Source organism: Chrysochloris asiatica, unplaced genomic scaffold (genome assembly GCF_000296735.1).
Source record: "Chrysochloris asiatica unplaced genomic scaffold, ChrAsi1.0 scaffold00004, whole genome shotgun sequence".
NCBI classification, from domain to species: Eukaryota; Metazoa; Chordata; class Mammalia; order Afrosoricida; family Chrysochloridae; genus Chrysochloris; species Chrysochloris asiatica.
Genome location: NW_006408522.1, coordinates 33,400,085 through 33,412,558, shown reverse-complemented (window position 1 = coordinate 33,412,558; position 12,474 = coordinate 33,400,085). Strand labels below are relative to the sequence as shown.

Here is a 12,474-nt window from a genome sequence, read left to right as displayed (position 1 = left end):
CGTAAAGATTTACAGCCTCGGAAACCCTGTGCAGGGTCGCTATTAGTTGGAACCGAATCCACGGTACTTAACAACAACCATGTCCGGAGTTCTGGTGTGGCACCATAGGAAAAGCATTAGATCCCAAGGTCGGTTTGAACCACAAAGCCGGCGGTTTGAACTCACCAGCTGCGCCTCGGAACCTATACAAGGTCGCTAAGAGTCAGTACCCACTCCACGGCATTTAACAACAAAAATATATCATCTCCAGCCAATCCAAGAACCAGGGAAAGGAGCTCACTCACTTGCACGCAGAGCCGAGACAGGTCAGATTTAATTTGCGTGCCAGACTAGGGACTGGTCGTCGCTTGGCAGGTCCTGCCCCCTCCGGATTTCAGCGCGCGTAAGGGTAGGGACGTCCCTAGAAATGCTTGGGGCCGGGAGAGGGGGCGTGGCTAGGGCTCCTCCCGCTCACCAGTTTCGGGATTGGCTGCAAGTCTGAGGACCCCGCCCTACTGGGGCGGTGGTGTGCGCATGGGTGGGGCCGTCCGGAGAGGCGAGTGGGGAGGGCGGGCCCGGGACTGGGGCTGTGGCTCGGGGACAGGCCAGGGATGCTGTCGCTGGACAGGCCTGCTGGGCGTGGGTTGTGGCGAAGGCATGGCGAACGTGCGAGTGGCCCTGAGGGTCCGACCCCTCAGCAAGAGGTAAGTCTGGGTGGGAGGGAGAACCTGAGGCTCCAACTGAGCTGAGAGGAATGCAAGATCCCTGCCGCCCCCTGAAGTAATTGTGGCGCGGAGAAATCAGACACAAAGTGTCCGGGGGACCATGGTCCGGAAACCGAGAAAGGCGGTCGGACAGGGGCGGGTAGAGCTTGCGCGTCCAGTCCAGGGTGGCCTTGGCGTGGGCGGCTCGATGCCAGTTTCCCTGGCAGGGACTGAGGCTCGGGTCTCGCTGCCTGACGGGTTTGCACCTTCTGAGGTGAGGACTGAAGCCGAACTGTGCGTGTTCCAGGGTGCACGTGGTTTCTCTGTGAATATGCAAAGAAGGGAAATTGAGGCCCAGAGAGATTGTGTTTCATCCTTGCGGTTTAATGGGCCAAAAACTCTGAACTATCTCCAACACAAACACAGTCACCCCCGCCAAGACCTCCCCCCAGTGGATTCCGACTTGTAGCGATCCTGTAGGGCAGAACCTTCCCCATAGAGTTTTTAAGACTGTAATTTTTATGGAAGCAGACGCCCACATTTTTTTTTCCTGCGGAGCGTCTCGGGGGTTCGAACTGCCAATCTTTTCGTTAGCAGCCAGCACTTAAACACTGCGCCATTACTGCTCATGTGTTTCCTTATGTTGTTGTTGTTGTTAAGTGCCACCCAGTCGGTTCCCACTCAGAGCTACTCTCTATAGTGTTTCCGAGGAGCGACTGTTGTGTTTGAACAGCCAACCTTTTGTGGCTCAAACTGACCTTGTGGTCTAGTGCTGTATCCTGTAACGCCCACCTGGACTCCGTGTTTCCTTAGAGATGACTCTCATCTTGCACTCTCTTGCGGCATCCAGTGTCCGACCACATAGTTTCTTCCCTTTTTCTTTAATTTCTCTACTTAACAGATTTGGAAAGCCACACGACTTGGCAGAAGAGTTGGTGTTTGAGTTGTTTTAAAAAGACTGATTAGAGTTTGCTGACAGGTGGAGAAGGTATAAAGAGCATTCTATATAGGAGGAGTACCAAGAGCAAAGGATTTAGGCTGATAAGGAACTGAGCTAAATTCTAAGTGGTTTGGGGTAGGGTTGGGTTGTTGTTGTGTGGCGTGGAGTTGGTTCCGACTTATGGTGACCCTGCATAGAGTTTCCGAGGCTGTAAATCTTTACGGGAGCAGAAAGCCTCATCTTTCTCCCGCGGAACAGCTGGTAGTTTCGAACTGATGACCCTGAGCAGCCCGATTCGTAACCACTGTGCTACCAGAGCTCCTTAGGGTAGGGTGGAGGGGGTTAAACTTTGTGTTGGAACCAGAAGGCACACACTGGAGTAATTTGGGACGTTTTAAAATATCTAGTACATAAGATGACTTCATAATTGGGTAGAAGGATCAAGAAAAAAAAAAGTAGCCAGAGGCCACTTCCAGGGTAGCAGCTAACTGCACCTTGAAAATCCTCTCAGTCCCAGATAACTGTCTCCCAGAAGAAAAAACTGGTGTGTTTGCCTGATACGAAATCAGCTGGCTTTGGAAAGTCATGTAATTAATGGAGTAATGAAGGGGTGTGTGTGTGTGAGAGAGAGAAATGGGATGGGAAAGAAAACAAGCAAAACAGAAAGTAGGAAAACGGTAAACGAGGTCCCAAAGAGCAGCCTGTGTCTGAACTGCTGTGTTTAGATTAGCTAGGAGGGTTTTCACAGGTGTACCTGCTGCCCTGAAAGAAGCTTCTAGCAGCTCGTTTTTCTAAATCTGTTCTTATAGGGCAGGATTGTCCTCAGGATAACAACATTAATCACTGGTATGGATTGAATTGTGTTCCCCCAAAATATGTGTTGTAAATATTATAACCCCTATGTCTGTTGTTATAATCCTATTTGGAAATGGATAGTCTTTGTTTAGGTTAATTGACAGAATTAGTATCTGGTGCGTCTTTTATCAATTTTTTTTTTTTTGAGATATAAAAGAGATTAAACAAGTTAGCAAGTAGAGGGACAGAGAAAAAGAGGGAGAACCCCAACAAGATGGATTGGCACTGTGGCGGCAGCAGTGGGCTGAAGTGTAGCAGCAATTGTGAGGATGCCGCAGGACCTGGTGGTGTCTCGTTCTGTTGTACAGAGAGTCAAAATGAGTCAGAATCAACTTGAAGGCACTTAACAACAACAACAACAACAGAACAAGTTAGTAAAGGAAGTGGGGGCAGAGATGGGGAAAGAGAGATGCTAAACCACATGAAAATCACTCGGGGGGCAGAAACTCCAAGAGACAAGGTCTTTCCCAGCAAGCTGACAGAGAAAGAAAGCCTTCCCTAAAAGATTCAGACTTCTAATCTCTGAAACTGTGAGAGAATACATTTGTTTGTCAAAGCGAACCATTTGTAGTATTTGTTAATAGCAGCACTAGATAAGGAAACCAAACTCATTGCTGTGAGTTGATTCGGACTCATGGTGACCCCATGTATTACAAAGTAGACCTGTTCCATAGGGTTTTCTTAACTGTTATCTTTATGGAGTTCTAGTGTAGCACTGTGGGTTAGTGCGCTGGACTTCAAAATCGGTTTGGACTGCAAGGTCAGCGGTTCAAATTCGCCAGCTGCTCCTTGGAAACCCTATACAGAGTCGCTATGGGTCGGAACTGACTCAACGGCACTTAACAACAATCTTTTTTGTGTGAACTGAGTGATAGTTTACATGGGCGAGCATTGATTTTACACCGTTGTTTCATTGCAATGATTACAATCTCCGTGCATCATCATTCAATAATACTTGCTTTCCATTCCCTCTGTTTTTCTTTTCTTTTTTGGGGATGGGGTGGGGTGGGGTGGGGATATGTACACAAAAACACTGAGGAATATATAATAATTTAAACAACCAAAGGGCACATTTTGCAAGCCTGCCTCCTGACCACCAGCTCTCAGCCTTTCTCTTTCCATGAGTCTAGAGTCCTCAGCTGCTCCCTCTCTCCATGTCCCCATCTCTGCTTCCGTCTCTGGTGTCGCTGCTTCTCTGGATGGGTCCCACATTCTGCTTGTGCTCTTCTCCCTTGATGGTCCTAGGGTCCTCTGTTTCTGGACTGGAAGGTTAACTGCTCCCCGTTTTTGTTACAGAACGTCTCCCTTTACAACAACAATTTTTATGGAAGCAGATTCTCAGGGCTTTTTTTTTTTTGCAGAGCCTCTGTGTGGGTTTGAACTGACTGACAATCTTTAGGTTCATAATCCAGTGTAAACCATTTGTGCCCCTCTGAGTTCTAGAAAAGCATGTGTTAGATTAAGAAAATGTTGAGATTCGGTTGTTATTTGCACCCACAGTAGAAAAGACCATGAAATAGTTATCAAACAAAAGGAGAAAGAAGAGCACAAAAGCTTACTTACTTTTAGCTCAAGTTAAGAGTCTTGAGCAACAAGTGGTAGAATGCCAAGACTACAGCTATCCAGGTGTGAGCAGACTATGGCAACTGAAGATTCAGGAGCAGAGATGGGTAAACACAGTATAACCCCAGCTAAGAAGCCCAGATTCTTCTCACACAACCCTGCAGAGGTCACAGCTGCACTCTAGGCTGTGTTAACTTCCACCTTCTTCTCTGAGGCTTATCTGAAAGTATGGAATCTACTGATGATGTGGTTGGTTCTACCTGTCAAATGAATTATTGGATCTGATGTTATACTTGGCAAAAAAATTTAGCATCTGGTTCAAGCTTTCATTTTTTGTTTTTCTAGATGAGAAAATGGTCTAGATTGGGGAATGTTTTTACCTAAGGTTTAAAGGTAGATAGAGCCAAGATTCAGTTCACCAGGCCATATTATTCCTTTCTAAGATTAAAAAAGGAGCTCTGGTAGTATAGTGGTTATGAATCGGGCTGCGAACCTCGAGGTCAGCAGTTCGAAACTACCAGCTGCTCCGTGGGAGAAAGATAAGGCGTTCTGTTCCCGTAAAGATTTACAGCCTCAGAAACCCTGCACAGGGTCGTTATGGGTCGGAACCGACTTGACAGCACTAAACAAAAACAAAATTAAAGAAACATAACTTTTTTTTTTTCAATCGAATGCCTGTTCGCTCAATAGGACTAGAAGTGACCCTCAGTAAAGTGATGCTATAGGAAATGTTTTTGTTTTCCATAATCAGAAATTCCATATCTCTTTATGAGATACTGCCCACTGTCTATCCAAAGTCATTCACCATTGAGAGAGCGTGTCCTGTTCTCTATAAGCTCTTGGAACTCTCCTACTGCCCTATGAAAACTACTTTCACACATAAAGCTTCTTCTGTGGTGCTTTTTAAATTTTTGAATCTATAGGTTATTGTTGCTGTTAGGTGCCATCGAGTTGGCACCGACCCATAGCAACCCTATGCACAGCAGAACAAAACACTGCCCGATCCTGGGCCAACCTCACTACTGTTGCTACACTTGAGTCCATCGATGCTGCCACCTGGCCAGTCCATCTCGTTGGGGGTCTTCCTTTTTTTCTCTGACCTTCCATCTTACCAAGCATGATATCCTTCTCTAGCGACTGTTCCCTCCTGACAATATGTCCAAAGTATGAGAGATGAAGTTTGGCCATCTTGGCTCTAAGGAGCACTCTGGCTGCACTTCTTCCAAAACAGATCTGTTGGTTCTTTTGGCAGCCCATGGCACTTTTAGTATTCTCCTCCAACACCATAATTCAGAGGCATCAATTCTTCTACGATCTTCCTTATTCCCTGTCCAGCTTTCGCATCCATAATGAGGTTATTGAAAATACTATGGCTTGGGTCAGGCGCACCTTAGTCCTCAATCTGACATCTTTGCTCTTCAACACTTTAAAAAGTTCCTGTGCAGCATTTTTGCCTAATGCAATATGTTGTCTGATCTCTTGACTGTTGCTTCCATGAGTATTGATAGTTGATCCAAGAAGAATGAAAGGTCTTGACAACTTCAGTCTTTTCTCCGTTGAATCTATAGGTAGGAATAATTAATTACTTCAGTAGTGTTTGTGAAGACTAAATGAAATCATACATTTAAACTTATTAGAATAAAGAAATCAACGACATATTAGATAAATCTGTAGCACAAGACCTCTTTAAAGTATTAAAAAGCAAAGATGCCAGTTTGAAAACAAAGATGTACCTGACCCAAGCCATGGTATTTTCAATTGCATTATATACTTGTGGAAGTCTGTAGAAGAATGAATGCGTTTGAATTATGGTTTTGGAGAAGAATATTGAAAGTGGACTGCCAGAAGAAGAAACAAATCTGCCTTAGAAGAAGTATAGCTAGAATGCTCCTTAGATACAGAGTGAGACTTCATCTCTCATACTCTGGACATGTTGTCAGAAGGGACATCATGTTTGGTAAAGCGGAGGATCAACAAAAAAAGATAAAGACCCCCCAGTGAGATGGATTGACATATGGCAGCAACAAGGGGCTCAAACATAATGGCAGTTCTGAGAATGGAGTAGGACTGGGACCGTTTTTAATTTTGTTGTACATAGGGTCACTATGAGTTGGAATCGACTCGACCGCACCCAACACACACAAGCAATTTTAAGTGTCCAATAAGTATTATCTATATGTCTTTTATGGAGTCCTGGTGTGGTGCTGTAGGATAAGTAAGCACTGGACCGTAAGGTTGGTTTGAGTCACAAAGTTGGAGATTCAAACTCACCAGCATCTCAGAAACCCTATACATAGTGATTATGAGTCAGCACTGACTGGGCGGTACTTAACAATTTATGCTTTCTAATGGGAGCACTGTGGCTCTGTATGCTATGGATTTGCACTGGATTGCAAACCACATGGTCAGTTATTTGAGCCCATTGACTGCTCTTCAAGAGAAAGATGAGGCTTTCTCCTCCTGCACAGCCTTGGAGACCCTATGCAGGGACTCTACAAGTCATAACTGACTCCACAGCATGTAACAACAACAAATAGGCTTTTTTAGAACTATTTTTTTTATTTCCCAAAGCTCTGCATTCAGCTCTATGGTTGATTGTTACTGTTGTAATAGTTGTTAGTTTTTTTAAGACTTAACAAAAATTTTACAGATACAAAGTAACAATGCCTTAGTTTTTGTCTTTGGGACAGTGGTTTTCAAACTATAAATCGACCAGTTGTCCTCAAGTTGATGCAAACTTAGGGTGACTCTAAGGAGCTCTGGTGGTGTGGTGGTTACGAATCAGGCTGCGAACCTTAAGGTCAGCAGTTTGAAACTGCCAGCTGTTTTGCGGGAGAAAGATGAGGCGTTCTGCTTCTGTAAAGATTTACAGCCTCGGAAACCCTGTACAGGGTCACTATGGGTCGGAATCAACACGATAGCACTAAACAACAACAACATGTGTGTCAGTAAAACTGTCATAGGGTTTCCAATGACTGATTTCCCAGAAGTGAATTGCTGAGCCTTTCTTCCAAGGTGCCTCTAGGCCAAATGCAGTTGGCAATACCCAGGAATACCAATTCCTGGTGACCCTGTAGGACAGAGTAGAACTGTTCCACAGGGTTCCTTAGACTGTAAATAAGGAAGAAGACTGGCTTCTCTTTTGCCCACAGTGTCTTGTGGGTTTAAACCACCAACCTTTCGGTTGACAGCCCAACTTAGCCTATTGTATCACCAGGACTCCTCTCTAAAACTATGTTGTTGTTGTTAAGTGCCATCAAGTTGGTTTCAACTCATAATGATCCTGTATAGGATTGCTAAGGAGTGACTGGTGGGTTTGAACCACTGACCTTGTGGTTAGCAGTCTAGTGCCTATCCTACAGAGTCACACCAGGATTCCTCTCAAACTACTGTAGGCATAAAATCTACCTCTAAAGGTTGTTATAAAGCAGATTGCTATAAACCATGTCCCCCCAAATGGAAATTAGAATTAACTGGCTCTCCAATCTAGGGCTCACTCATCTATGCCAAGAAATTTAAAAGACAACTGCCTGGTCAACTGAATGGAAGAAATCCGTATTTGTGCCCATTTCAGAGAGGTGATGCAACAGAATGCAGAAGTTAACGAACAATATCACATGCGAGTAAAAATTTACTGAAGATTATTCAAAGACAGTTGCAATAGTACATCAATAGGAAACTGCCAGAAATTATCAGAAAAAAAAAAAAGAAGAAAACAACCCAGATTCAGAAGAGGTTGTTAAACTATGGATATAATGACATCAGATAGATCTTGGCTAAAAGCAGAGAATACTAGAATGAAGTTTACTTGTGCTTTACTGACTATGCAAAGGATTTTGACTGCGTAGATCATGGCAAACTATGGATAATATTGCAAAGCCTGGGTATTCGAGAACACTTACTTGTACTAATGAGGAACCTGTACTTAGACCAGAAGGTAGTTAGAACAACACAGGAACGCTGAATGGTTCTAAATTAGGAATGATTTTCTCCATGGTTATATCCTTTCACTACACTTATTAAATTTGTACACTGAGCAAATAGTCTGAGAAGCTGGATTATATGAAGAAGAACATGGTATCAACAATGGAGGAACAATCTGTGATATGCAGATGACACAAGCTTGTTTGCTGAAAACAAAAAACGTACGAAGAGTACAGCCTTCAGTATGGGTTGCACCTCAATTTAAAAATCCTCACTGGATTTTTTTGGTCACTGTACCAAAGAATAACATCATGATAAGTAGAGAAAAGATTGAAGTTGCCAAAGATTTCATTTTGCTTGGATACACATTCAACACTCATGGAAGCAACAGTTAAAAAAAATCAAACATGTATTGTATTAGGTATATCTGTTGCACAATATATCTTTAAAGGGTTAAAGATATGTCACTTTGAGGACTAAAATGCATGGACTCAACCCATAGTATTTTTAATCTCCTTATATTCATGTAAAAATTGGACATTGAATAAGAAAGACTATAGAAGAATCAGTGCATTTGAATTATGCTATTGAAGAAGAATATTAAAAGTACCATGGATTAGAAGAACAAGCAAATTTGTCTTGAAGGAAAGTACAGCCAGAATCTAGAATGGTGAGACTTTGTCTTTTATACTTTGGACATGTTATCAGAAGGGACCAGTCCCTGGAGAAGGCATCATGTTTGGTAATATGGAGGGTCCGAGAAAAAGAGAAAGACTCCTAACTAGATGGGGTGACACAGTGGCAGCAGCAATGGACTCAAAGATGACAATTATGAGAATGCTGCAGGACTGGACAGTGTCACTGCAGAGGGTCTCTGTGAGTTGGAACAGACCTAACGGCACCTAATAATAACAGCTCTCCAACATAACCTCGAGTTTCTTCCTACTCCATATCCTTTTTGTTAATGTTTTGTAACCACAAGCTGTATTTTATTTTATAGTTGTAAAAATAATGTAAACAACATTTGCCAATTTAGTGTTCCTCACATATACAGTTTACTGACATTAATTACATTAATCATATTGTGCAAACATCACCAATATCTATTGCCAAATTTTCTATCACGACAAACAGAAACTCAGTGCTTCCTAAACAATGACTGCCTCTTTCTTCCTCCCTCCCTCCCTTCCCTGGTAACTGCTAATGAATTTTAGTCTCAACACGTGTGTCTGTTTTAGATCTTTCTTATGTGTGACTGACTTAACTCAGCATGTTTTCAAGTGCCATTGATGTTGTAGTATGTATCAAAACGTCATTCTTTATGGCTGAGTAAAATTCCACTGTGTATATGAAGGTAAATCACAGAGTATTGCTGCAAAATCGTAGAACCCTATATTAAAGCAGAAATATCAAAATGTGAAGCTATTGTTTCTCAGCATATCCTCCATCTTCGTCTTTCTGCCTATGAAGGCCATGTCTCTGTTGTGCTAGCCCTTCCCCAAAGACTTCAGCACTCTTTGATTTATAGCACATCAGCATCCTAGTTTTGTCATCCTTGAGGAACTCGAATTGTATTTCTTTGAAATATTCTTTCAGTTTTGAAAACAAAAAGAGTTTGAAGGAGCAAGATTAGGGCTCTAGGGTGCATCAGGTAAGATTTCTCAATGAAATTTCGTAGGACAGTCTGCCCTTGCTACCCTTGAAGAATGAGCACGTGCATTATTGTGATGGAAAAAAAGTTTCTCAGCACAACTTTCCAAACCTTTTTCTCACCAATGCAGTTTTTAATCTTCTTAAAACTTTTTTCTAATAAGCCTCCAAAAGCGGCCTGTGTCCTTCAAGAAGCTGTATCAAGATTATCTCTTTGTAATCCCCAAAAAACAAGCATTTTGACAGTTGACCTCTTGCCTTGAATGTAACAGGCTCAGTAGATCCCCTTGGAAACCACTGTTTTGATTGGACTATTTTATGACGGCACCTGAATGAGGCTAACACAAATATATTACTGCAGAACTTGTCTGCAGCCATCCACTGATGTCAGAGACATATTTAAACATGGTTAGTTTGGATAATCCCATGCATGTAAGAACTGGAACCCTACTAGCAATTCTCACCGTTGTATAGCCCACATTTTGTTTATCCATTCATCTCTGATGTACATTTAGGTGGTTTCCATCTTCTGACAGTTAGGAGTAGTGGTGCAGTGAAGTTTGGTGTACATGTGTCGGTGTCTTTGCTTTCTAGTCTTTTGGGTTATATAATAGGAGTGGGATTGTTGGGTCATAGGATAATTCTTTGTGTAGCTTTTGAGGAGCTGCCAAGCTGTTTTCCACAGTGGCTGTACCATTTTGCATATTACTAACTACCTTAAACCTTTAACTCTTAAGACATGAATGTCTGTTGGTTGAGTTCTGGACACAGAGACCAATGCTAATAGTTATTCTCTGCCTTATGTAAGGTTCCTCTTCAGTAGGCTTAGTTGAGTTCTGAACCCTAGCTTCAGGCATGGTGGGGGTGGTTGTACTTGTGAGGAGACTTTTTTAAGGTTGTCATTCTTTATTTCTATTCATTTTTAGCCCATATTTTGTTCTAGACTCTTTTGGAGCCACTAAGTTACCAATGCAGGAACCTTGGTGACACAGTGGTTAAGTGTTTTTTTGCTGACTGAAAGGTAGGCAGTTCAAATCCACCAGCTGTTCTATGGGAGAAAGTTGTGGCAGTCTTAGATACTCTATGGGACAGTTCTGCTGTAACCTGTAGGGGCAGTGAATTAGAATTGACTTGACCCAGTGGATAGCAGTAAGTTACCAGTGAGAGTGGTCCAGGTAGAGGAAGAACTGCATGTCACCTTCATCTAATGTTACATGTTTCTGGTAAGAAGTACCAGATGAATCCTCACCAAAAGAAACTTAGATGATAGATTTGAAAATTTTTTCTGCATGGTTTTCTTCTTTTCTGTATTTTGCAAATGTACTGTAATTTGTGTATCACTTTCATAATATGTGTATGTGTGTGTTAAGTGCCATCGAGTCAGTTCCAACTCATAGTGACCTTGTATAGGGTTTCCAAGGCTTTAAAAATCTTTGTGGGAGCAGAAATTCTCATCTTTCTTCCACAGAGCGGCTAGTGGACCCGAATTGCCAACTTTGTGTTCGCAGTTCCATGTTTAACTTTTAGAGCCATCCTGTAATAAAACCAATTTTAAAATGCAGAAGGAAGGAAAATGTTATCTTGTAAATTATTTGTGGTGGTGGTTATGTGCCATGCAGTTGGTTCTGACTCATAGCGACCCTGTACAGGGTTTCCAAGGCTGTAAATCTTTACATGAGCAGAAAGCCTCATCTTTCTCCCGTGGAACAGCTGGTAGTTTCGAACTGCTGACCTTAAGGTTTGCAGCCCAATTCATAACCACTATGCTAGCAGAGCTCCTTTGTAAGTTATTAGCACCAAAGATTTAAGGTTTTCTTTAGGAAGCCTGAGGGTTGGGAAAGTGGTCAGTGCTAGTTTCTCTGATCCTGTGGTACTAAGAGTGCTGTCTTAAGTGTTATCTAACATGAACTGTACAAGAAAGAGCATGGGGACCTGGAGGAAATTGAAATAACAGAAATGTCACTATCTGGGAGAGGGCAGTTTTGATAAATAGATAGATAGGGCTTTATACTAGCTCCATGACAAGTTGAAAAATAGTCATTCTCAAATGTAAAAGTCCCTCTCTGACTCTTCCTGGAATCTCGAAGGTGACATCCAGGTAAGTCTGAGGAAGTAGAGAAGGGATGGAAGGTGATTTAATGAATCTCTTTATATTACAAAAAATGTTTCATACTGAGAAAGGAATCTATAGTATTCAATTTGGGCTTTAGATCGGTAGGTCACCTGGATTAAGCCCCTTAGAGTAAGTTTGTGGTTGTGTTTTGTTGGGTATTATAGAGTCAGTTTTGACTCATAGGGACTCCAGGTGACAGAACAGAACTGTCCATAGGGTTTATTGGCTGTAATGTTTATGGAAGCAGATTGTCAGGTCTTTGTCCCATTGAGCCTACTGGGTATGTTTGAACAGCCAACCTTTAGGTTAGCAGCCAAGTGCTTAACCATTGTGTCACCAGGACCCTCTTATGTGAATTTGTTGTTGTTAAGTGTCAAATTGGTTTCAACTCATAATGACCCTGTGTAGGGTTTCTGAGGAACAGTTATTTTGAACCACTGACCTTGTGGTTAACAATCCAGTGATTATCTTATAGTGCCACACCAGATTAGCTATGCTACTGTATAACTGACATCTCAGTTTGAGGACTAAGGTGCACCTGACCCAGGCCATGGTATTTTCAATAACCTCATATGGATGCGAAAGCTGGACCGTGAATAAGGAAGATCGTAGAAGAATTGATGCCTTTGAATTGTGGTGTTGGAGAAGAATATTGAAAGTGCCGTGGACTGCCAAAAGAACCAATAGATCCGTTTTGGAAGAAGTACAACCAGAGTTCTCCTTGGAGGCCAAGATGGCTAAGCTTC

General features: G+C 42.4%; 1 protein-coding gene across 1 annotated transcript in view; it reads left to right on the top strand.

Annotated features, from left to right (window-relative positions):
• Positions 1–513: 513 nt before the first annotated feature.
• Positions 514–12,474, top strand: part of STARD9 (StAR-related lipid transfer (START) domain containing 9) — a 114,988-nt gene continuing 103,027 nt past the window's right edge. Inside the window, exon 1 of the mRNA XM_006831888.1 lies at positions 514–683. Coding sequence (XP_006831951.1) covers positions 514–683 — 170 coding nt within the window. The remainder of the gene's footprint in view (positions 684–12,474) is intronic.